A 25,848-nucleotide genomic window follows, 5' to 3' on the forward strand; every position below is an offset into this window, starting at 1 on the left:
TCCAGTCCTGTGGGCCCAAGCCCCAGGCGCAGAATTGCTGGGTCAATTGCCCGTGTGGTTCCCCAAACCTGCATTAATTCGGAGCCCTGTGGGCAACACGCTGCCTCCCCTCCCTGCCCGCAGCAGGCGCCATCTCTGTTAACTATGTAGGAATCCGGGGTGCAAGTGATAACATATTATTACGGAATTTTGTGTTTGTTTCCTGGGGAGGTTGGGCATCTTTTCCTTGGCTGACTTTTCTTCTGAACTGCCCGTTCGTGTCTTCTGGCCATTTGACGATTGTGCAATCAAAGGACTAGCAGCAAATGTAACAAACTGTTGACAGCTGTTCATTTTAGGTGTTGAAAATATGAGTCTCTTTTGTGCCTTTTTGAATTACAGGTTTTCAAAACAAAAAACTGTGTCTCAGGGAGAGCGTTTCAGGAAGGTTGGTTGAGGTCCAAGAGATGCTCTGGGCCGGTTGGACCAATTTGGAGACCTGGAGCGCCAGCTGTAGGTGATAAGGACTGGACAGTGACAATGGGGACAGATTTGGGCAGTTCTACCTTTTGCTGATACTGAGAAGCCAAGAAGAGGAGAATCCAGGGAGATGAGGGGTTTGAATCTGGGTGACTGACTGGACATCACTAGGATGTAGCAGCTGGGAGGGGGCCGCGCTTGCACCTGTGGGGGAGCTCTCGGTGTGCATGGGGAACAGGGCTGCCATAACAGTGATGCTGGCCCTGGCTGCAGAGGCTCGATGGATTGAGTGAAGGCCTGTGAACCTATAGGTCGCCGGTTCGATTCCCAGTCAGGGCACATGCCCGAGTTGCAGGCCAGGTCCCTGGTTAGGGGTGTGTGAGAGGTAACCAAGCAGTGTATCTCTTGCACATCGATGTTTCCCTCTCTCTAAAAATAAATCAATAAAATCTTTAAACGAAAAACAGGAGTGCTGCTGGTGGGCCACTCGGCAAAGTGCACGATTGTCCGACCACGGGGCTGTGCATCTGATGCTAACGCAGGATAATACTGACTATAAGCTGTAGTTGGAAAAAAAGAAGAGTGATGCTGATGGTGGATGAGTCAAGTTCAAGAGGAAATGCTCCCCAGAGCCTTGAGAGCAGAGGAACCCGAGGAGGGAGGGCCCCTCAAGAACATCTGTGTTTAGGGGCAGGAGGGAGAACTGGCGAAGGAGCTGGGGGGGTGGGTTTGGGAGGGGTTGGGCAGGGGAGCTTTGCAGAGCAGAGAGCCTATCGCTCCAGAGACCGAGTTTCAAGGTCAGAGGCGTGGCCAGGAGTTTCAAATGTGGTTGGGAGGTCAAGAAGATGCTTTTCTCCACCGTTCAATGTATCGATTAGGAGGTTGGGACCTCAGAAGAGTACTTTCCCTAAAGTGGTTGGGACATGAAGTCAGCTCGCTGGGTTCTGCAGCCTGAGTGTGCGCAGGGTGCCGGAGGCCCCAGGAAGTGTGGGTGGCTGCAGGAGCGGGTGTTGGGTACATGGGGCGCTCTTGGCACCTGGGGCTCTGTGGCACTGCACCCTGGTTTCTCGGCTCCTCACCAGCCAGCGTGGATTGAGCTGCCCTTGTGGGCCGTGCTAGGCACCGGCCACCCCAGGTGTCCAGAACAGGCCCGTCAGGTTCACGGGCTACAGGGGAATCTGCCAGACGCGACCTTCCTCTTGAGAACCGTGGTCTCCCCTGTGCAGTGTCTGTTCCCAGTGCAGCCCCGAGGGACCCGTGGAGACATGAGTCATTTCCTGGACAGCGACCTGTCCCAGCTTCTTAGCCATTTTGGGCTTGGCCTTTCATAAACGTACCTTCTTTTTCAAGTCCGCTTCTATTTCCTGCCAGTCTCCTTGTCGGGTCTGTGCAGGCCAAGAGGTCTGAAGAGCCCAGGAGCCAAGTAAAGGGTGACTTTCTGCCGCTGCGTAGGCTGGCTTGCCGCTGCAGCACAGCTCCCGGGAGAACGGCTCCGTGTGTGGGCAAGCTCGGCCGCCAGCCGGCTTGAAGATGCCGGCGGGTCCCATCCAGGGTCGGCTGGCCAGGTCCCCAAGTACCATTCCGGTAGCCTCGGGATGGAGGGACCCCCTTTCATCACGGAATTTTTCTGTGCCTCAGGTTTTTCTCTTTTCTTTTCATATGAAACAAAGCCTCTTTAATTGTGGTGAGATATACAGAATGTTAAATTTACCATTTTAACCGTTTTTAAGTCTCTACGTTAGTGGCATAAGCGGTCACGTGGCCGTACAACCATGCATGCCTCCGCCTCCAGAACGTTCCCGTCTCCCCAGACTGACTCTTGGTCTCCATGAAGCACTGACTCGCTGTGCCGGCTCCTGGCCCCCCACCGTCCTCCTTCTGTCTCTGTGGCTGTGACCCCCGGAGGGGCCCCCAGTGAGTGGGCTCCTGCAGTGGTTGTCCTCTCGTGACGGGCACGTTTCACTTCACGTGTGTCCTCAGGCTCATCCGCATCGCAGCACGTGTCGGAAAGTCCTTCTTGTGTGAGACTGAATGTCACCCTTGTATGGACGACGGCACGCTGCCCGCCTATTCATCTGTCGGTGGACTCGCAGGCCGCTTCTACTTTGGGCGATTATGAATCGTGCCGCTGTGAATCATGTTGTCCGTTCAAGACCCTGCTTCCAGTTCTTCTGGGTTAGTATGCCCAGAACCGGAATGGCAGGAACGTACGGTAATTCTGCCTTTAAGTTTTGGAGGCTTCGTCAACAAAGCATTTTTATTAGGTGACCTTTAAGGTATCTCTGTGCCTTGAAAGGAAGCAGTAGTCCTCCGGTTCCGTGGGCAGCGGCTGGAAGGCAATCTCTGGCATCGAGACTCGGCCCGGAGCATGTGTCACGGTGATGATGGCAGCCAGCACCTAATGCGTCCACACAGGTCAAGGGCAAACTGTCTGAAGCGCCGCAGCGTAGTGAGGGCCTTGTAAGCATCCAGTGTTGTTTGAGGGCCTACCGCGTGCTGGGACCTGTTTGCCCCTTCTTGTATATTCATTATTGCCTGGGATTCTCTCAGCACGCCTGCAGAGTAGGGACTTACTATTATTCTTGCTTTTGCAGGAAAAATTAACTGTGTTCTTGAGCTGTCGGTTAAAAGTGGCATTTCTTGTGTTGTTAACACGCTCCCCGTTTTCTCCTTATCTAAAAGAAATTTTCTAATTCTTTCCTCCCAGTTCTTAACCTACCTCCCCCAAATGAAAGAACAGAGGGAGGTAGGGAGCATCCGAGGAAGCGTTTGGGGCGTGGGGGCAGGAGGCCACCCCCTCCGCCATGGTCCCCTTGCCTTGAGACAATAAAAGGGCATCTGTTGCTGTGTTTGTGGAGCCATTGCCCCTCGCCCCTCTAGCACCTGCCATTAAGCCATGCAAGTATAGCTGCTCTGGAAGGAGGGGACATTAGCTCTGTATTCAGAGTGCTTCTGGCTCTGCGGGGATACCTGGGGGTGGGGGAGGGCTCAACATGCCTGAGTCCCAACTCCCTGTCATGGCCCGTGAAAGCCTTTGCGGTCTGGCTCCAGACTCCCTTCCCTGCCCCCTCTCTCTCCCTAATTATTGACCACCCTCTGCTCCCCAAATACCCCTCCCCAGCGCTGATGGCCAGGTGTTTCTCCTGCACGCCTCCTCCCTCGGCGCATCTCTGCTGCTGAGGTCTCAGCCCCTGGTAAGGACCCCCGAGGGGCACGTCCTCCAACTGCACCCTGCCCAGCCTGCGCCCCTCCCTGGTCCTCCACCCACTCAGACTCTGCCATGCAGGGCCCGCCGTCACATTTGCCACACATTTGCCAAACAGGTCCCTGGTGGTTAAAAGCGGGCAAGGCTGTGTCGGCTTTTTTTTTTTTTTAAACGGAAAACACCTCTGAGCGACTTCTTCCCAGCTGGGCATTTGCTGGGTGAGTGGCAAGGGTTGCCTTGCCCAGTAGGCAGTCTTCAAAGGGAAGAAGGGGAAGGGGAGCTCCAAGGTGGGTCGTTGCGTGGTCTAGCGATTCTTGGTCCTTCCACTCCTCCTCCAACATCAAGGTCCACACCTGAAAGTCTGCAGAAAACATCTGCGTTGAATCAGATTTGAGGGACGAGGGGGACTTTCTGGAAGTTTATGTCTGGTGGTCCTACAAATACTCCACTTCATTCCCAGCATGTCAGAGTTGGGGTCTGAGACCAGCTCTGGCTATAACTCCCACGGCTCAACCCCCGCCCCCCACCCCCCAAGGAACAGCTGTGTGAGGCACAACAGGATGGGGCGTGGGAGTGGTCCCCGCGTCCCTCTGAGACACGCAGGGGACTGGGAGGTTGGCCCCTGATTCTCAGGTGAGCCAGGCCTTTGCCCCCAAAGGACCTGCTTTGTTTTTTAAAGAAGGAGGCCCCTGCAGGTGCCCACCCCACCCAGTGGAGCTGCCACAGCTGCTGCTCCTCAGGCGGGTCCGTGGCACCACCAGGCAGCCGCTCTCCAGCCCTGGAGCCGATGGCCTGCCTGCCCAGTGAGGCTGCGACTTGTTTTAACCTCAGACCTCCCTGTGTGGGAACGGGGAAACCCTCTTTGGAGGCTGGGAGAGCAGAGCGAGGCTAGGGGCAGGCAGAGGGGCACCCCACCTCCTGCACCCCAGCCCTGGCCTGGAGCATGGGCCCTCCCGATGGGGACGCTCCGGCCTCCTAGCTGACACTTGTTGAGGCCGCAGGGCCTCCACTCTGCTGCCTCCTATCCTTCTGCTTCCTCGCCAGCCTCACGCCGTGTCTCTCTGTCTCTGTCTTTCTGTCTCATCGTGTGTCTCTGTCTCTGTCCGTTTCCCTCTCTCTGTGTCTCTCTGTAGTGCCTCTGTCGTCTCTGTGGGGTTTTCTCTCTCTTTGTGTGTATTTGTTTGTACCTCTCTCTGTCCCCTGGGAGGCCCTCAAAGGCAGGGTGGACTCTTCCAGCCTGAGGCCAGCCTGACTTTGTCAGGACTGGGGAGAGCTAACTTATGTGCCTTGTGGGGTGAGGTGGGGGTCACTCAAGAGGGTGAGACAGGTGTTCTGGTGGCTTCTCCTGTTTGTTGGGAGTTTGCACCTGCTGCCACATTCCCCAGCCAAGGTCAGCAGTCTGTCCCCAGAAAAGGCTGATGCGGGGGAGGGGCACACACCCCACTGCCACCTGGAGAGCCCGGGGTGGTGTCGCTGGGCTGGGCTCTTCCTCTGCCCCATTCAACTCAGGAACCCCTCTGTTTTCTGCTCGTGGAGACCTGGGACCCAGCCAGGGCCCCAGGCTGTGGGCTTCCCCTGCATGCGGGGCACCCTGTTCCCTGGGAGGAGGTATGTCACTGCGTTGGGGTCTCTGCCAGGAGGCAGTGGAGGTCAGTGGCCAGGCTGTGCCCTGGGGGAGTGGCCGTGGCCTGGGAGCAGTCCGGACAGTCACCGCCAGCACCAGCTAGAACCTGGTGAGCATCTTATGTTTGCTGGCGGGTTTTCTGTTTGTTCTGTGACAAGTGGCTTGGGGATGAGCAAGCTGGCTGTTGCTAGAAAGGGGGCTCAAAGGAACCTCAGGGCACAGCGCACCCCTGAGTCTGCTCTGCCAGCTAGGCTGGGCTCTGCGGGGATGGCCCCTGTCCACTTGTCCACCTGCTGGGGGCCCACCTGTCCTTTTGAAAACGTGACTTAGTGGCCGCTCAGCTGGGCACAGTGTTCTGCCCTGCTTCTGTGTGGGCCCAGCTTCCTCTGTGACTTCCAGCCTTGCTCCTCTCGGCATCCCTGAGTGGGGCAGAGGGAGGGTCCCTGGGTCCCGAGACGCGCAGCAGCAGGAGGAAGGGCCCGTTACAGAAGGCCTTCCATCGGCCTGCAGCCTGCCTTCTGGAGGGCTCTGAAGAACTGGCTGATTACCTTGTCATTGTTCCCAGCAGCGAGGAGCCAGCCTGAGGAGCAGGAGCCGCTCCAGGGTTTGTTTTGCCTTCTGTGTTGTCCGGGCCAGTGGTAACCAAGGGCCGCTTCCCCTTGGTGACGGAGTAGCTCTGCAGGCCAGGGCTGATCCGGCCCCAGTAAGGGAGGTCAGGGGACCTGGCAGGGCCCCGTGGCCGGCCGGCAGAGAGGGCGCCAGGTGCTGCCTTCCTCCTCTCAGTCCCCCTGGCCCCCACCCGGGTCTGAGGACTTAGGGCTTCTCTCCTGGCACTTTCCCCAGGCACTGGCCCGAAACATTCCAGGACTCCAGATCCCGGTAGGTGTCGGGGAGACTGTGAGGCCCCTGGCCGGTGGGCCATGTGGGGTGGGTTTCAGGCAGGGATGTGGACCTCAGCCAGGATGCGACCTGCAGCCACAAGTGACCTTCATTCTAGATTCTGGTGAGACCCGGGGTCCTGGAGTAATTCGGGGGGGTGTGGGGGGAGGAGGAGCTGAGCTGGGAAGGAGCTCTATCATGGACCAGGGAAGGTGCTGTGGCCTAGAGGACCAGGACAGGTCCTGGACAGATGGGGGGCCAGTTGGGTGGGGTTGTTGAAGTGAGATGACAGGTGTGGCCACGAGAAAGCTTGAGGCTCCTGGGAATGGCAAGGCTGGCTTGGCCAGGAGGTAGGTCGGGAATACTAAAGGAACAGAGTGGAGGGGGGCTTATAAAGATCTTGGAGGGGGCAGAGGGGAGCCCCTACCGAACTGTGAGCCCAGGAGGGGCCTGGACATGGTGTTTGCCATAACCTTGGTCTTCCCGACCCCGAGCACCAAAGGCCTTCTAGAGAGGCAGGGAACCCGCAGCGTCCCCCACTCTCATAGGTCTGGTGGAAGGATGGGGACCTGACAGGCTCTGCCTGTCACTGGTGTTCAATCTGTCGGCTTCCAGGTTTGGTCTGTTGTGAGTCAGTTACGTTTTAGGACTGGCTTCTTGGAGAGGGACGGACACTCCTCCGTTTTCTTTCCGGTGTGTGTCCCTCCAGGCCTGCACCTTTGCGAGGACCCACACCACAGCCCCCACCCACCCAGGCACCTGGCTACAGTGCCATTCTGAGGCCGTCGGTGGGGGAGGGGCCCAAGACTGCATCTCCGATGCCTGAGCTGGGTCTGGGGGCCACCCTGGGTGGAACCAGATGCGGGGTCACTGGCTCTCTCCCCGCTAAAGTGACTGCTTCTCAGGGAAGCGATCGGACTGCTCCGCGTGCAGGATCTCAGTCGTGTCTGTTTTTCCGTTTGGGGGCCCAGAGAGGGGGTGCTGTCCATCAAGAGAGGTGGGATATCTGGGTGGGGGGCTGGGACAGGGCATGTGGGGACCGCCCGAGCTCTGCTGTCCGACTTTCACACGGATTCCTTCCATCAGCCCAGCTGCCGAAACTATTAAACCTCAGTGATTCATTGTAGCGCGTTTCAAGGGAAGGCGTTGTGTTACGAAAACGTGGGTCCCAGCGGCTTGTTTTGTTGGCAGGTCTTGCTGCCTCAGCAGAAAAGAGGCGCTTTTGATATGGGAACGGAAACTTGGGACAGCGTTAGAAATACTCAGTGTGCTCGGCGGAGAGAGCCTGCGGTCTTCCTCCGGCTGTGGAAACCCACTGCCCGGGGCCGGCCTCGGCACGGGGGGCAGGGAGGGATCCCCACACCCGGGCCTGTGGTCTTACCTGCTCCCGGCTGGGACAAAGCAGGCCTTCCTTGATAGTGCGGAGTGTGGGTCACAGCCTCTGCTCCCCGTTTCGCCTGTGAAGGCAGCATGGTTTTGTTTTACAGGAAAGTCCAGCTTGCAGAGGAAATACCTTTTCAGCACGGCCTGCCCGATGTCACGGCGCAGCCCTGCCGAGGCGGGCTCGGGAAGTGTGCGTTTGTAGGCCCAGGTGGGGGGACCTGTTCTGGCTCGAATGGCCAGTCCTGGGCAAGGAGGCGCTTTCATTCTTGCTTCTTCTCCCCTCTGCCCTGGTCGCCATCCTGAACTAGCCCATTAAATGGAGACGGGTCCAGTTTCCTTATTTCCCCCCTACCCTTTCTTCATTTTGTGTTCGAAGTGACAAGTGGGACAGACCACCCCAGATCAAAGTTGCTTTCCTGAGAAACTTCCCAGCCATCTCGCCTCGGAGAGCACAGAGCTGTGGCAGACCCCCTCCCCACCTGGGACCCACAGACCCATCACCGCAGCTGCCATCCCTTCCTGGAGCAGGCACGAGGGTGGGGGGCATGTGGGAGGCAAAACCACTGCTTTGGAGGGCTTCCCGTGGGGGGGTCTCTGTCACCATTAATGAGCTTGAGATCAGGAGCGCCAGGGACACACCTGTTCTTTGTGGAGATCGCTGTGTGTGGGCTGGGGAACGGGTGTCTGGGTGTGCATGACGGCGGTCCACCGAGGGTGCAGAGACCTTCGCAAGGAACTGACCCCTCCCCCCAGACCACTGAATGGCAGCACGTCACTGGCGCTGGCTCCCTATGAAGTGCTAAGCTTTCCACGGGCTTCTCATTTAACCCTAAGGCCAAACAGCAAGGTCAAGCAGTCATCACCCCCATGTCCATGAATAAGGGACCTGAGGTTCAGAGAAGTTAGAGAACTTGACCAAGGTCGCTCAGCTTGTGAAGTTTAAGCCCAGGAGGCCTGACTGCAGACTGCACGTGTCTTCCCCAGCTTTGTAGGCCCTTAACGAGTCGCCTTTGATTGACCCTGTTCCAGTTCCAAGAAGTCTCGGGTAGAGGCAGTGGGGCTACTCAGATGAGGATCCCAAGGGGTGGGCTGGGCCCTTGGGGTCAGTATAGCTCACCCACATTTGCAGGCTCAGGAACTGGATTTCCTCCCAGGGTGCCCAGCATCGATATCATTGGGAGGCGTCTGCCAGACTCACCAGAGACGGATGGGCAAACCTGGGGGACCCAGTCCACCCTCAGTAAGGGGTAGGACAGTCGGGGGTGCTAAAGATCTCTGTTCGCCTCTTAATGCAGCAAATAGGTGCCAGTCCAGAGTCAGGGGACCAGCAATTGGAGCTCATGACTTGTGCCTCTAGCTTTGTAGCCTGATATCTCTGTTGTCACCCCAGGGGTAGACCTAACGAGAGCTGGGGTCCTCGGGCCCGTGGATTAGGCCACCATCTTTCTAGATCCTGGCTTGCTGCCACCCCCAGGCCTAGGTGCACCCCAGCACTGACTCCCTGGCTGGTCACGCCTCTTCTCGACGCAGCGGCCTAGAGGGATTCTGTTGGGACGGAAGTCAGACTGCGTCTCCACCTGCTCAAAGCCCTTGGCTGGTGTCTCGTCACACTGGAGACAAAATCCAACCCTTTCTGGCCCCCAGTGCCTGGTGTGCCTGCCCTGTGCATCTCGCATCCTGTCTCCCCCCAACAGCCTCTCTGTCCTCTGCTCCAGCCACTTGGCCTCCGTGCGCCCACCTCAGGGCATTTGCACGTCCTATTCCTTCTGGCCAGAACGCTCCTCTCCTCGAACAGTCCCATGCTTTTCTCCCTCCCTGCATCCAGTCTCTGTTTGCATATCACGGAATCAGAGAAGCCTTCCCTTGCCCTTCACCCCCATTACTTGCTTTGCCCTCACTACTTGGCCTCATTTTTCTTTGACACTTAACTACCTGACCCTATATAACTATTCGTTCATTCAGTGCTTGTTTATTGAGCGCCTGCTCTGTTCCAGGTACTGTTCCAGGCTCTGGGGCCTCCACAGTGAACACACAGATAAAAACCTCTGCCCTGGAAGCTTGTGTTAATTGTTCGAATGGTTGTTACCTGTGTCCCACTAGCCTGCAAGCCCCAGGAGGGCAATTGTACCTGGGCATGTGTGATACGGCCTAGCAAATATCTGTGGACTGATTTCCATCCCTAAGTCACCTCATTCGGACCCAGGTGTTTCTTAATCGCTTATCAGACTACCTCTCAGGTGGGATCACTTCTGCAGATGACCACCTTGCCGATTTTGTCAGTTCCTACCAGTTTCCACCGGAGGAGGTGCCCTGGGATGCATGGAGCCCACAGTTTGGAGCCATCGCTCTGTTGAGATATTCAGGGTCTAAGGAACGAAGAAGGGGTCTTGGGAAGCCCGTGCTACCCCCCTGCGGCTTAGCAGGTGCTTGTGGGATGGGTGAGGAGGCACCTGAGATTTGTTTGGTGCCTATAATAGACATGCAGGCCTTCAGCATGGACCTTTTCGGCCGGCCTCGTGTGTTGCACATGAGGGAGTCTGCCAGAAGGGGCCTGTGGGAGTTGGTGGCACCTGGCGTGAGAAGCACGGGTCACTCTGGGTCTGTGAGGAACAACCTCGGTGAGAATGCAGAAACTCAACCCTATTAGGCAGGTTTCCATGCGGCAACGGGTACAAGCAAAACATGCATTAGCCTGACCGAAGCCCCATGCCGTGGCATCACCAGTGGCAGGCAGGCCCCGGCACCAGGGGCAGAGGGACCAGCAGGGTCTGAGGGCTGCGATGGCTCCCTGACAGCACCAGGTAGGGCCTTTGCACTTGGGGTCAGCCTCGGGATGTTGTTCTGTTCTGTGGACAGGCAGGGCCTGGGAATCTTAGCCCGTCTCTCTCCTCATCCTGCCTCGTTCCCGGAGTGGGGAGTGTGCACACACATGATGCGCCGTGACAGCAGTTCTTCCATGTCCTCATGCTCAGGCCGGCGGCCCTGGTGCATGTTGGCCAGCCCCTCCCAGACCACATTTTGGGTGCAGGCGCGGAGATGCAGGCACGCATTCCGGATTCCTCCAGAGAAACGCGATCTACAGGTGCCGTCTCAAGGCCGCGGGGCTGCCAAACCACAGCTCTGCGCGTTTCTTCTGGAGGAAGGGAAAGTGGGCGGGGAGCGGAGAACTGGGTTGCAGCTCTGGAAGGCTTTCTCCCCACATATGAATCTCGTTAGCCGGTCCCTGTGTGTAACCCTGGGGATAGGCCTGCCGCCGCCCGCCTGGTCCTGGCGACCTCGGTGCCTCTCTCTGCACCATCGCAGCCCCTTCCCACCCCACCTCCTGTAGGTGGGGTTTGCAAAGGTGAACATTTTTCCCTTATTTGTGATTCTTTTACTGGTCGGGGTGAAATTCACGTAAGGCAGCATTCACCTTTCTAAAGAGTGCAGTACAGTGGCACTTCGTGCATTCGTGATGCTGTGCGGCCGCCACCTCTATCGAGTTCCGGAGCGTTTTCGTTCCCCCCAGAAGAGGCCCTGACCCCATCAGCACTCACTCACCATTTTGTAGCCGCCCCCACCCCCGACCTTGATTCCTGGCAACCACTCATCTGCTTCCTATCTCTATGGCTTTACCTATTCCGGTTATTTCATATAAATAATACCTGTGACTTTTCTGTCTGGCCTTTTTCACTCAGCATCGTTTTTGAGATGGACCTACACTCTGTAGCATGCATTAGCGCTTCATTCCTCTTTCTGGCTGAATCGTATTCCACCGCGCGTGTATTCTACAATTTGTCTACCCATTCATGCGTGCCTTGGGGGACATTTAAATTCCTCCGTTTATGTTTTTTTGCAATAATAGTAAAACGATGGTAAGGAGATTTGAAAGAAAGGGGAACTCATACACTCATCACTCTCAGCACAGACATTTTCATTTTTCTGGTTCCTGTTGATCTCTTCCCCTGCGTGTGCCTGTACAATGTTTTTCTAGATTTTACCCTGGAGGCAGATACAGTAGCGCCTTTCGTTTCGTTGGACGTAGCCAACCTATTCGTCTCGGGTACAGGGATCCTTCCGACCAGTACCTTTCGGGGCTGTGTCCTAGTCCACAGAGGTGCCAGCTGGGGAGGCCTCTTCCTGTGTCCTTGCCGTGCCCCTCGTGGGACCAGCCAGTGCCATGGGAACCTGGCACCCGGACCCTTCTGCTTGCCTAGAAGTTCAGAATCATTTATTTGCCACATTTGGACTCGCTGAGGCCACCCCTTGCGGAGCTGGCAGCCCAGGTGTGCAGGAAGGTCCAGGTTGACTGGATCGGAGGAGGAAGGGCGGCCGCGGGGAGGAGAGAGCTCCTGCAGGCCAGGTGGCTTCCAGAGTCTGAGTCTTGCCCATGCCGACTGGCCTCTGAGGCCCGGGGTTTACCTCGCCCTTGGCGTCCGGTCCAGTTCTGAAAAACCCCACAGGGAGTGGTGATCAGGTTGCACCAGGAGACACACTGCCCAAGTCCTCTTAGAACCTTTTCCAAGTTCATTGGCTGCGGTTCATTCCAGGCCCAGTGGACAAACCTACAGTCCAACTAGCTGTGCAGAAGCTTCTGAGCGCCGTCAGCCCGCCACGGTTGGTTCAAAGACCAGGAAGCCTGGTGGTGGGTCGCCTGGACATTCGATTTCTTCTATTAAAAATCGACGGAGGAGGGGGGCGGCACTGAGGTCTAAGATTTTAAGGGGTTGAGAGGAGAGGTGGCCATGAATTACTAATTATAGCGGAAAAGAAACCACTCTGGGGCCGTCTTGTTATGGAGAAATTCTTGACTCCGCGTCATTACCGTCAAACAACCCAGGTGTCCATCTGTAAGGGAAAGTTACAGAAACTCTGATGGTGGAATGTTGTGCATGAACTTGACCTAGGCGCTGATGTGTCACCACTTGCGGAAAGCAGACCGGGGAGTGTGTTGTGTGGTGGATCCTTTGCTGTAAGCGGGCTGCCTTGTATCTGCCGGTGCACACGCACCAGAGTGGAAGCGCAGACACTTCGATTTATACTTTGTCCACTTCTGGATCAAGCTTTTATGGGAGCATATGTAGCAACTGAAATATTTCAAATCAAGATAGAACAAGAAGTTGTAAAAATAGTGGTTATCAATCCAAGCCTGACTGTTCTCATGTAACATGGATTCGAGATTCCAAATGTTGAGCTGGAGTCCCTTCCTCCTTTTGGCCAGCCATGCCCCAAGCCTCTGGAGGGCTCCTGGGGATGCAGACTGCTGGGCCGGCGGAGTCTCTGATGCATAGGTCAGGGTGGGGCCAGAGCAGTGCAGCTCTAGCAGGTGTTGCTGATCAGCTGATCCTGGGGACCTCACTTGAAGAACCACTCCTGCGAACCTGGTTACAGAACGTCCCTGCAGCCTCTTCCCCCTGTAGAAAGTTTATGGGACTCCTGCCCCTGCTGTGGACCTAGGGGGTGATCTGATTTGGGGGCTCTGAAGTCGTGCACCCACAGGCAGCTTTGCTGGAGCTGTGGCCTCACAGGGAACTTCCTGCCACCCCACCCTCTTCCCCGCCAGGTGCAAGGATGCCGGTAGGTGCCTCCCCTCCCAAGACACCCCTCTAAGATGGGGCTGGGCTCCTTGGGCCGCCCTGTGAGGCCTTAATCTGTGCCTGCCTGGGCCTTCCCTGGCTGAATGCTCTCCTGCACTTGGCATTCAAGATTGTATCCTTTCAGGTGTCTTCTAGGGTTAGAGAGAGGCGGGGCGGGGCGGGGGGGGGGCAGGAGCTTCATGAACAGGCACCTGGAGCGAGCTCGCTGAGGCTGCCCAGTCCACCTGGGGGACTGAGGGCTTCTGTCCCCAGCCAGGAGGGACCATTGTCCCCAAGCCTTTCCCCTTTGGGCTCCCATGGAGGTGGCTGTGGCACTTCCCCCTGCCCAGCCTTCCTGCCCCTTTTCTGTGGTGGGGGGGCCACGCAGGCCCAGCAAGACAGACGCCCAACCCCAGTCTGGGCGATGTTGGGGGCCCGCGACCTAGACTTTGTTCTCCCCGCCACTCGCAGGTGTTGTCTGCCACTGCCTGGGTAACCCCTCTGGAAGGTTGCTGTGGCTGCATTGTGGGCCACTGAAGGCCTCCGAGGACAGGGCTGCTGGTTTGAAGGAGGCACAGGCCATGGCCGTCACAAGCCTGGCCAGGCCGCAGCCGTGACTCTGTTTTAATTTTCAGTCTCTGTATGAATCTCAGGCTGGTTTCCCAGGGGCGCAGCTCAACCGATTCGAGCCCTTTCTGAAAGTGCCGTATGAGTAATCTGGGTCCTTTCGTAGGTGTTTACGGCAGGTGCGTTTTTGGTCTTTTGAGGTCAGAGGCTAGAGCTCTGGACCGGCCGTGTGGGATTTTTCTCTCCAGAATCACTCGTCAGAACTTTCCGGAAGGGTCCAATACTTTTTGTTGATTCTAGGGGCAGACACTTTTGTGTCCCTGCTTGAGCAAGAACACAGCTCAGTGGACAGGTGGGCTGGGGCAGGGCACTCACCCCGCTGTCGGTGGCGCCTTCGCAGGGCCGCACGCCCGGCTGGCACGGAGCACACCCTGAGCGCTCCCGCACCGAAGCGCGCTGGTGAGCCGTGGCTCCCAGGACTCCGGAACCCTAACCAGCAGGCAGAGCCAGCGGCACCGGGCTGCAGAGGTCAGTTCTGCTATAATCACAGATCACTTAGGGCAGCTTCTCTTACAAAATCCTGGGCTGCCACCACCCGTGAGTGAGGCGGGGCGGTGGAGGGAGGGAGTGTGTTTGATCTTCAGGTGAAAGGCAGCTTTATAAATAGGTCACCTTGTTCCACATCCTGAATTTCATTCTTTCCCCATCTTGAGTCAAAACAATGGTTTTACTGTTCTGGGGTCAGTCGCCCTGAGGGGGAACTGAGCCCAAAAGGAGGTGATTGTGTGTCTGCCTCCTCCGTGTGTCCCCTACCCCCACCCCTACTCCATCCATTTGTCACCCGTCACCTTGGCTGCGTGGTGGCCAATACCCACACAGAGCACTGCTGGTTCAGTGAACTTTCTCTTTGACAACAGAACAAAAGGATCAGTTTTAGCAGGGGTGGGGCTCCAGGGCGAATGGATCTGAGGAGGTATTTTTTCAGAAGGTGAACTGCAGAGCTGGGGCTTTCATTGAAGGGACCGCATGGAGTTTCAGGCAGGTGCTGCGCCTGCTGTCCTATCTGAGCCCAGGGTGGAAATTCTTGCCCCTCTCCAGTCACTGCTCTCCCCCCTGCCGGGTCCCCCTCCCACTCCTGGCCTTGCAGAGTGCAGCGCAGACCGCGGTGCAGCCGGTAGGGCTAGGTTTCAGGACGTGCCCTTTTCTCATGTGGGGCTGGCAGAGACAGACAGCTTCCCCATTTCTATTGGGTACATTAAAACTTGTCATTTAGAAAACAATGCACTTGGACGCCCTAGGAGAAATCATTGTAAAAACAATGTCCCTCTTTCGGATGAGCTCTCGCTGGGAATTCTGACCTTTAGTTTAAATGCCCTCATCAGCTCTGGATTCAGTGTGTATCTTGGTGGGTAAATTAACATGTATCATGTGCTTGACTAAAAGAAGTGGCCACACGGGGACAGCCCTTTAGGAACTGCTTTGGGGACAACTTGTTTTTGTGAACGCAGCATGTGAAATCACTGTTTTTCAGCCTTGCATTCTTTTTGTGTGTACCTGAAAATCATAATCATTACAATGCACGTGACAGATGCATTTTGTTTAAGTTTCAGTTCAAAAAGTGTTCGAAGCGAACTGTCTTTCCCCCGCCCCGCCGTGCAGGATTAACCACTGTGAGAAGGTCAGGGTTTACGCTTCTAGCCCTCACCCTGAGCCCACGAAAGGCTCGCAGAGAGAAGCTTTGTAAACCCTGCTCTTACACAAATGGGACCACGCTCTGCGTATTGTTCTCCGAGTTGCTTTTTAACATGTAACAGCATCACGTTACATTTTATGTTAATTCAGTACATCTGAAGGGCTGCCTCCTTCTCTCCAAGTCTGCTGGAGTTCACGGTTCAGTGCGTGTCTTTGTCCACGTGTCCCTGGGCAGGACTATAAGGTTTCGCAGACCCCGGAAGGGCGGGTGGCGGGTGATTGCTGGATGTTTTATACCCAGATGGCACCTGCAAGCCGAGAAGCATGTCCCAGTTTGAGGCTCTGTCTGTGTGTCTCGGACACTCACCCAGCATCCTCTCATGTCCCTCGACCTTCTTTAACCCCATGGATCCCAGAGGGCTCTTCCGCTCTCACTGATAGCTCTCAGTCAGCATCCCGCTTCTCTGCGGCTTGTGTATGAAGACAGTGGGTGTACCAATAGGTGTCTCCACCCCCATATGCCCAGGGGACATGGCTGTGCGTGTGCCCGTCCCCTCCCCCTTCAGGCCATTAAAGGCCCAGCCCAGGTCTGGGCCCCCCACACAGTGCACTTGGGGATGTCTTTGACTCCTCACCCCCTAGGTAGGGATCAGCATCTGGTTCTGGGCTTCCTTCCTTATGCCTCCATTAATTCCACCCAAGGGCACAGAGGGTCCCACTGGAGGAGCCTGAGAAATGAGAGGGAAGAAATAATAAATTGGGGGTTCTACCAATGCCTGGCTTAGAAGTGACCTTAAACTTGGTTTGTTTTGGCTCAACATTTGAAACACTTGGGTCTTGGCCCAAAGATGGAGCCCATCTGTAGAACCAGGTGCAGTGACCAAGAAGAGGGGTAACAGTGATCTTTGTTCTGTGTACAGAGCACACTTTAGAGAAAAAAAAGTGACCTTGCCAGTTGTACCCGAACCTCTCTAGAACACTGTCTCCCTCGAGCCCGGGCTAAGTGTGGGACACCCGTCACACAGAGGAGCAAAGAGAAGCTCGGGCAAGCTACGGGGAGTCCTGGGCAGTGGCCCCAGCCTCTGTTTCCCCCAGGATTGGAAGCCCCGGGGGAGGAGGCATCCTGCCAGACAGCAGTCCCCTAGAAGGGGGTGACGGGAGCTCCCGGGGGACATGCAGAAGGACAGATCACATTTAAAAAGAGATGGAAAGCAGGAGGCAGCTGGATGGCTTCAGGGGCCTTGAAGGGGCTCGGCCGGGTGTGGGCAACAGGCAAGCAGTGAGAAGGAAGTGGTGGCTCCAACCGTGGCTTGGACACAGGGTGGAGACCGGCAGGTGACAGGTGAGTCAAGTGGCCCTAGGGTTGCCACAGTGATTGACCGCCTAGGAGGTGACTCAGATGGCAGGATGGCCCAGAACTGGCAGGTCCTATATCGCTCCTGGCTAGGCCCTGGGGTGCCCTTGTGTGGAGTCACCCCATGATGCCGTATCTGCCCTCCCACCTTTTCCTCCCAGAGACTCCCTCCGATCAAGGTGGTGTGGTCCAGGGGTGGGAAGGGGCCCTCCCTACTGGATGGTTCCTAACATGGGGGTCCGGGAGGGTAGGAGCTTAATACAAGGACTGGTTGTATGGACTTCCTTGGCAACTGGCCTTGAAGGTGGCAGAATCTCAGAATGGGAAGAGCCGGTGGGGCTGACCTGGACACAGAGAGGGCCCAGCCCTGTTACGCCGTCTTTCCTGGTCACTTGTTCTAAGGTTGGACTGACTTTGCTGCTTCGAGATTCCTCCTCGTGTGTGTCTTGTGCTTTCCTACTGCCCCCATTGCAGCGGAGGTCATGTGCGGGGGTGGGGTGGGGGGAACCCTTCATCTAGCTCAGGGGTTGCTGCCTGCTCTTGTAAATAAAGTTTTATTGGAACTCAGCCATGCTCGTTCACTTACACACTACCTGTGGCTGCTTTCATGCTACAAGGCAGAGTTGGGTAGCTGCATGGAGACTGCATGTCCAGTCCACGAAGCCTAAAACATTCGCTCTCTGGCACTGTACAGACAAAGCAGATCCCTGCTCCAGCCCAGGCAGGAGTCACAGGTGTGACCAGGCCCAGGGTTACCGGCCTGAGCTCCCTCCCTCTAGCCCTTTCTCACCCCACACCCCATTGTCTCTTCCCTCTTCCCACCTCTCATCCTCCCTGTCACGGTCCTTCTCCATCCCCACCCATTTCTCTACAAGTGTTTTAAATCGATGTGTTGGAAGGACTTCTCCCCCGACCTCCACACAGAAGAGTGTCACTGGCACCACCATCCAGGCCAACGCAGAGGGACGTGGGACCATCTGGGGAGCCTCAGGGCCTGCCAAGCCAGCAGCCCCTGGGGCCTTCCAGCTGAGCCCACTCACCACCCCCAAGTTGAGCTTGCCGTCTATTCCAGGGTTCCCCTCCCTGGTGAGAGCTGAGGGGCCTCTGGGAGGCGGCTGGGCTGGAAAAGAGGAGGAGCAGGGAGATGGCATCTCAAAGAGCTGCTGCCTCCCAGGGCTTCACTCCTCCCAAAGCAGCAGGCACAGGAAGTAGGCTCCCCCTTGCTAGGACCAGGGGAGATGCCCACTGCATGGGCCAACTCCAGGATCTGTGCCAACTTGGGCCTTCTGCCCTGAGAAGCCGCAATTAGGTACATGGTGCACCTGACGTAGTGGAGCACAACGCCGACCCCCACGCCTGCCTCCCTCCACACGGACTGCAGGGCGGGCAGCCTCTCTCCCTTAGGACGACTTAGCTGCAGGGACAGAGCAGGGTTTCCGAATGAGCCGAGGCTCTGGCCTGCCCTGTGCCTGGTGTGCTGAGAGCCCAGACTGCTGGGACGTGACAGTGGTCAGCCTGTTTGTATGGACCTTGCGTTCCTAGTTAACTCCCTCCCTATGTCCCTGCACCCCTGCTCACCCCATGTCCTGTTTTTCTTTCCATCCATTAGGCCATACTGACCGCTCCGCACCTCGCAGAGGCACCTAGCAGCCTTCAGGAGAAGAGGCCCTGCGATTGATGAGTTTGCCTTGGGAGTCGGTGACTGGGTGAAGCAGGGCAACATGGGTCAGAAGGTCACTGGAGGGATCAAGACTGTGGACATGAGGGACCCCACATACCGGCCCTTGAAGCAGGCTCTCCAGGGCCTGGACTACTGCAAGCCCACCCGCCTGGACCTGCTGCTGGACATGCCCCCTGTGTCCTATGATGTCCAGCTGCTCCACTCGTGGAACAACAATGACCGCTCACTCAACGTCTTCGTGAAGGAGGATGACAAGCTGATCTTTCACCGGCATCCGGTGGCCCAGAGCACGGATGCCATCAGGGGCAAAGTTGGGTACACACGGGGGCTGCACGTGTGGCAGATCACGTGGGCCATGAGGCAGCGGGGCACGCATGCTGTGGTGGGGGTGGCAACAGCCGACGCCCCCCTGCACTCTGTCGGGTACACGACCCTCGTGGGGAACAACCACGAGTCCTGGGGCTGGGACTTGGGGCGCAACCGGCTCTACCACGACGGCAAAAACCAACCGAGCAAAACATACCCGGCCTTTCTGGAGCCGGACGAGACGTTCATCGTCCCCGACTCTTTCCTCGTGGCCCTGGACATGGACGATGGGACCCTGAGCTTCATTGTGGACGGACAGTACATGGGAGTTGCTTTTCGGGGACTCAAGGGCAAAAAACTGTATCCTGTTGTGAGTGCCGTCTGGGGCCACTGTGAGATCCGCATGCGCTACTTGAACGGCCTCGACCGTAAGTGTCTTCCACACTGTCCCCAGGCTGCCTATATCCCAGGGGTCCCGGGGGGCCTGGCCAGAAGTTTGTGCGGTTATTGGAATTAAAATGTGTTTGGGTAGACATCCCAGCTTATTCAGATCCTCTGAGGTGGCTCTTGCCTGCCTCTGGTTAGATGAAAAATTCTAGCTGGAGTCTGCCAGATAACCTGGTGGCATGGCACCTCATGGGTGGCTGGGCAGAGAGATGGGTGGAAGGTTTGGTGGGTGGACAGATGGTTGGATGGATGAGTAGATGAGTGGGTAGGGGGATGGGAGGATGGATGAATGAATGAGTAGATGGGTGGGTGGGGGGTTGGGGGGTGGATGGATGAATGAGTAGATGAAAGGCAGATGGGTGGGGGGATGGGTGTTGAATAAAGCAATAAATAAATAGATGGATGGTCTTTGATAGATGTGGTTTGTTTCCAGTTGACTTACTGCTTCTCGGTCTTTTGGCCAATCAGGTGTTTCCGGGGGACCGGTCTTTAGGTTTGATCTACAGCTGACCAAATTCTAGCACAGTAGCCAGCGTATCATGGAGCGGGGCTTACAGCTGTGGTGGTTCTCGGTCCTCCCACGTAACTGTAAGCCAGTGGCCTCTCGCTCTCATTGGGTAGGTTTAGGGTCTTTCTCCTGGTGCTGGAGGCTTCTATGTAGGCTCCTTTGGGGCACAGTTCCGTGAGAGGGGCTTGTTCAGTCATAGCGTCAGCAGGCCTCTAGAGAGAACGTGGGTTAGAAACAGGCTGAGTCAGCAGCACTTCCCACCTGTGCCTGTGGAGGGAGGAGTGGCCTTTGTTAGGCCGTGTGTGAAAATAACTCTCACATGACGGTACTGTCCTCGTTTGGGAGGCGGAGGGCTTTGTGGACGCCTGGCTGGGAGCACGTGGTGGCAGGTGGTCCTGGAACTCTGGAGCCGTCCACCCCCATGCTTGACCCTCCCTCGTGGGTCCCTCCTAGCACCTGCAGACCTCACCTTGCAAAGGGGGCGGGCTAGAAGGCTTCACGCACCAATGCACTGACTGTCGTTGAGCTGCAGGTTTGGCCTGGGACCCCGAGATCTAACCCCTGCCGCAGGCCAGGTGGTGGGGAGGCCCCTCCGGAGCCAGGAGCACAGTTGCTTACTCTGGCCTTGCAGTCTCCAGGCCGTCAGGTTTGCGGGGAGGGGGCTGTTGAGAGCTCTTCCATTATGACCTGGCCCCTGGAAGGATGCTGGGAGTGCCTGTGGCCTGGACCCACCTCCGGCTCTGCTGGTCAATGCTGAGGACTCCCCTCCCCAGAATCATAACGCCAGACTTCTGGCATTCTCGCCTTCCCCAGTCTAGGCCCCACTCTGCATGATGTTAACTTTGGAGGACCCAGAAGGGAAACCCGAGAGGTGTGGCAGCGTCCTCAGCCTGTTGCAAGTGTGGGGAGTAGGATAAGGGGCCATGTGTCAGCCTCGGCCTCTTCCTGGCACCTTGGTTCTCTATTGAGAGGGCACCTCATATCCTAGAAGGGTCAGGTGCTGTTTAGAAATGGATGTTAGGGGAATACTGGCCCTGGGAGGCCAGGGAGGAGCTATGGCAGCCGCCCAGGGGAGAGGTGACAGGAGCTAGTTCTCACTTGACACATCCAGATGGCTGTACTGTAAGTCTGGAGACAGGGTCTGGGACAGTGTCAGTGGGGAGGCATCTATGGCCGGATGGCCTTTAGAGGTGTGACCTCTGGATGAGATCACCTAGGGGTGATGGGAGAGGGCTCAGGCTGCACCCCGGGGCGTGTCAGTACTTTGAGATCAGATGGACAAGGAGAAGGGGAGGCAGAGTGGCCGTGGGGCTGGAGGGAGATTGGTGTCCTGGACACCAAGTAAAGAAGGACTTCAGGAGGATGAGGTGATGCCAGGTGGAGTGTGTTGATGGCTGAGAACTGCCCATGAACTCTGGTGATGAGGTGGTCACTGGCAACCTCAATGAGAGTCACGTGGGTGGGGTGGGTGGGGTGGGGTCAAATGCCTGGCTGAGTGGCTGTTTAGAGAGGCGCAGGAAGGGTGGAGTGCTCGTTTCAGGGGCTGTGGGAACAAATGACCACCCTCTGGGCTGAAAACAGCAGCAATGTATTCTCTCACAGTTCTGGAGGCCAGAAGTCTGAGATCAGGGTGTTGGCAGGGTCAGCTCCTTCTGAGGGCTCCCAGGAGACTCCCTCTCGTGCCTCCTCCTGGATTCTGCTGGTTGCCAGCAGTCCTTGGCTTGCAGGCACATTGCTCAGCTCCGCCTCCTCAGTCATGCGGCCTTCCCCTCTGTGCCTCTCTGCCTCTTCTAAGGACACCAGCCATTCAGTTCAGGGCCACCCTACTCCAGTATGACCTCATCTCACCCAATGACACCTGCCAAGAACCTATTTCTAATGGAGTCAGACTCAGAGGTTCCAGGTGGTCCTAAATTTGGGTGGGGGATGGACACTAGTCCACCCTCTACAGGTGTGGAGACAGCAAATGGAGCCCATTCCCCACAAGACCTGCCCCTCCTCATGCCACTGCCTTGGGGGAAGATGAGGCAGCCCAGCACCAGGATGGTGGGGTCCCGTCAGGTGAGGTCAAAGGGTGCCTAAGTCCTCTGCCCAGAAGGGTTTGCTTTACCTTCCAAGGCAAGTGAGGAAGAAAGAATGTCACAGCTAGACTGGTTCTGGGGTCCACCCAGGGAGCAGGGCATGACAGGTGGAATCTCTGGCCAGCTTTTCTTGGTGTCAGGCCTGGAGTGGGCTTTGTTCTCAAAGCCTTAGAGGTAGTTCTGATCCATTACTGTGCCCTGGGACACCCAGGAACTCATCTGCACCCTCCTTCCCCACCCCACCCAACCCTAGCCACCAGGTCCTCACCTCAGCAGGGAGCAGCTGTCTGCGGAGCAGGCCAGCTAAAGTCGCCCCTGAGTGCACCCCTACCGGGCACTGCAGTGGGCACGTGATTCCCCCAGCCCACATCCCCCTGCACACCAGACAGATGCTCCCCATCAGAGTCGCTGCCCCGTCCTGGGGACCCTCCCCCTCCCTCAGGCAGCTCTGACCACAGGCCACTTGTTCTGACTCCTCCTTAGGGGCTTGAGATCTCTGGGGCTGAGGCTGCCACCAGAAGGGTTGCTCTGTCATTCTGCTCTTTTTGGGGAGAAGGGCGGGGGATAGCCCTGGGGTGGGGAGACAGAGCCCAGCTGGGGCCCCAGGACTGCCTGCCACCCTCCCTGGAGATGCAGAGAGAAAAGGCCTATTTGCAAGCAGCAGACCACTGTCACCCAAGGGAGAGTCCCTGACCCATGAGTCCCCCTGCCCGCCCCCACAGGGAGCAGGCGTCCCCACAATGGAAGCGTTTTTGCTGAGTTAGACATTCTCAAGTTCTCCCTTTCAGGCTCCCAGATAAGTCTTGTGTGGTCTGTCGTGACTGTGGGTTCAGTCAAGGCTCAGGTGACCTCCTCCTGGTGTCCTCCTGGGCTGCCTCACTCCATGTCGGTCCCTCTCTGCACCTCCCGTCCAGCTGGGTTTAGGGAGGATCCTGTCTGGGGAGACTGACCACCCCACCCTGCAGGGGCTTCATTCTGGGGGAAAAGGCCGTTTTTGGGGGAAGGGGTTGTTCTAGACCCCATGCGCCCCAAAAGGCTGGTCACACAGGGACGGTGGGCTCTCAGAGTTGAAGGCCAGGAACCACGGGTGCCCACACTACGTGGCTGGGTGTCAGGCATTGTTCCCTAGTTGGCAAAAGCAAGGGTTAGTGTTTCGTTTTGCTGCTTTTTCTGTAAGAACTGCTCGATGTGAAGGGAAGTGCACGCATGTCCCAGGATGGCTGTCCCGTGGCAGCTCTCTAGAATCCGTCTCAGAGGGCATTTCCATGGCTGCCGCTCGCAGGAGTGAGCACAAGGCCAGTGACTGGAGTGGAGAAGGTGAGGGTGGGGACCTCTCTGAATTCGGGGCACTTCCTGACTTGAGACATTGGTCTTTGTCTCCACCCACCCTGGCACATCTCATTCATTTAGCCAACAACTAGACACGGTGGGGGCTCTGGAGCTCAAGCTGTGTTATGGCCTCAGGGGACTTCGAGAGCCACAGGCTGCGGTACTGGGGCCACCAGGTAACCATTTCTGCTAGACACACGGAAGTTGGTGCAGGGACCGGCTGGTTCCTCAACCTTCTGCTCCCAGAAGTAGCCCCTGATTCACTTCCTGATTTCTGTGCTGCGTGCTGGGCACCTCCCCCTCTCACCCACTTGAACTATGTAAATGAGCCAGCCACCTGGGCTTTGGGAGATGGCAGACCAGCCAGGAGTCATCAGATCAGCTCTGCCCTCTGTTTGGAAACCCTCAGTGGAATCTCTATGGGCACCCAGCTTTGAGGATGGGGCTCGATACAGAGGCCACAGCCTGCAGCCCCCAGTCAGAAGTATTGAGAGGGGAGGGGATACTTCATGGGTCCTGTTAGCGACCAACCAAAACCCATGGGACAGACGTGTTCCATGGCACAGTGCCCACCTCTGCTTCTGTGGCCGGAGCATTCTCGGCCTGCCTAGCCTTTGAAAAGCAATCAGGCCATGGCCTGTACATCATCGTTTGGCTCCTACAAGGTCAGTGGGGGGTGGGGGGGTGACCTCTTTGTCCTCGAGGCCCCGGAGAAGAGACCCACACTGGGGATGCTTGGGTGATTGGTCATATTTTCAGCTCGTAACATCGGTGTAGCTGTCAGCTGCCGCCCCTGCAGCCCATCTTGGAAGATCCGGCATGTCTGAAGGACATGTCCCTTCCAGTTGCACAAATGACTCCGAACTGGCTATTTAGGGTGGTCCAAAGGTGGTCGGGCTGTGGAAGCTCCCCCTCATACAGCTGCTTTCAGAGGGGTGGGAGAGGTAGCTGTAGGTCCTTGCCCCTTTGGGTAAACTGCAAAGAGCTACTGGGAGCTTCCTCTTCATGTTGGCATGGAAACAGCCGTACTTAAGAATTTCATGGACTGCTGTCTTGGCCCGAAGATGTTTTTTAAACATCTTCTAGCCCTTGGCTCCCAGGCTTTGGACCCTGACTCTCCCATCCCCGAGCCTGTTTCCCTATCTGCAGGTTAGGGACCACAATCCCCGGCAGGCACACAATAGGTGCTCCACAAGCCACAGCTGTCGCTGGTGCTGCGATGCAAACCAGCAGAGGAAGGGGGTGGGATGCCAGCTGGGGCAGCCTCTGCTGTTTGGAGCTGTTTCTCCGTAAGGCTGTGCATGAGTTGACCAGAAACCCCTCAAGCCAAGAGGGTGTGATGAGAACTACCTCTCAGCCTTCACTCCATAGCCTGGCAGGGTTCTCGGGCATGTTCTATGGCTCTTGATGCTTTCTCAAGTGCCTTCAGCCACCAGGGAAAGCCCCTCTGCCTCCCAGTGGGGGCTGAGCCACATCCTTGGGGAGGGAGGAGCTGGGGGGAGATGGGAAAGAGCCCCTGAGTGGAGGAGAGGAAGCACCTCCAAATTCCCCAACATGGTCCAGCGGAGGGGCCGGGCTGCTCCTCAACATTAGGTCCAGGCCAAGAGCTGCTGTTTCTGGCCTCCAGGATCTCAGCTGGATGGGACTTTGGAGACCAATTGCACATCTTAACAGATGGGGAAACTGAGACCCAGGGAGAGGAGTCATCCTCTGTGCAGAGCGGAATCCAGGAGCCAGATCTGGGGCCACCGGGAAAGGATGCTTTATGATGAGGAAGACCCAAGGCTCTGCAGGCAGGCAGGGGGAGAAACCCAGCTCTACTCATCTAGAGCCTGTGGGACCCTTGATCTCAAAGGATGCAAGGTCATTTCATTCATCCTCCTGCCTCCAGCAACAGCCATGGTTCAAAGCTCTCCATGAAAAACATGTACTACTTCAGTTCCTTCCCACGATGACCCGCGAGAGATGAAAAGCAGTTGTCTTCTTTTGAAACCTAGAAGTCAGCAAATACATAGTGAATTCTAAGATTTTTTTTTTAAACATCTCAAGTTAGTACATTTTAAATTACATCTCAAGATTTGTTGAGATGTAACTTACACACCACACACTCACCCATTTAAAATGTATGGCTCAGCGGCCTCCAATGTATTCACAGTACTGCAGCTGTTGCTACAATCAACTCTAGAACATGTTCATCACCCCAAAGAAACCCACACTCATTCACGGCCATTCCCCATTTCCCCGACACCCCAGCCATAGGGTTTGGTCTTCAATAATTTGGTCTTTAACAATATTAAATGTTACTTTTAATATTCTGAGACACAGTGTTGATATTAAAGAACTTTAATCCACTTTTTGTTGGTGGAATGGACTCTCTAGGGACACGCTGGGTTTTTTCTCGTTTTTTTTTTTTTTGTGGGTTTTTTGGTTTTTTTTTTTTGGTCTGATCTTTGTGTTGTTCACAAAAGTGACTTGGAGTCAGGGGAGACCAGGGTTGAAGACGCAGACCCATTCATGTCAGCTCTATGTCCAGAACACTGTGGGGCGGCCCCAAGCAGCTCCAGGTGTCCTCACCTGTACCAGATTTAGAGAAGAGGCCAAGGAAAAGTCATCTGTGGGAGGAAGGGCGAGCAGAGCCTCCCGGCCTTGGAGGGAACGCCTTCCAGATTCTTTCTGAGGTGGAAAGTCAGTCTGAGACTCGGGCTGCACAGAGCCTCAGGGACACAGGACACTGGTGCCCTTGCAGGCTGCAGTTAGAAGCTTCTTTCAAATCCAGGT

General features: G+C 56.5%; 1 protein-coding gene across 7 annotated transcripts in view; it reads left to right on the top strand.

Annotated features, from left to right (window-relative positions):
- Window positions 1-25,848, top strand: part of SPSB1 (splA/ryanodine receptor domain and SOCS box containing 1) — a 58,566-nt gene that overhangs the window by 30,597 nt on the left and 2,121 nt on the right. For 4 of the 7 annotated variants that reach the window (XM_053920355.2, XM_045190500.3, XM_053920357.2 and 1 more), the window contains exon 2: window positions 18,328-19,133. In XM_053920355.2, the coding sequence (XP_053776330.1) occupies window positions 18,440-19,133 (694 nt within the window). In that variant the 5' untranslated portion in view covers window positions 18,328-18,439. Of the gene's footprint in view, window positions 1-2,615; window positions 2,635-5,989; window positions 6,168-12,652; window positions 13,107-18,327; window positions 19,134-25,848 lie in introns of those variants that run through there. The other 3 variants (XM_045190498.3, XM_024554201.4, XM_053920356.2) reach the window with 3 other exon arrangements.

Source organism: Desmodus rotundus, chromosome 3, assembly GCF_022682495.2.
Source record: "Desmodus rotundus isolate HL8 chromosome 3, HLdesRot8A.1, whole genome shotgun sequence".
NCBI classification, from domain to species: Eukaryota; Metazoa; Chordata; class Mammalia; order Chiroptera; family Phyllostomidae; genus Desmodus; species Desmodus rotundus.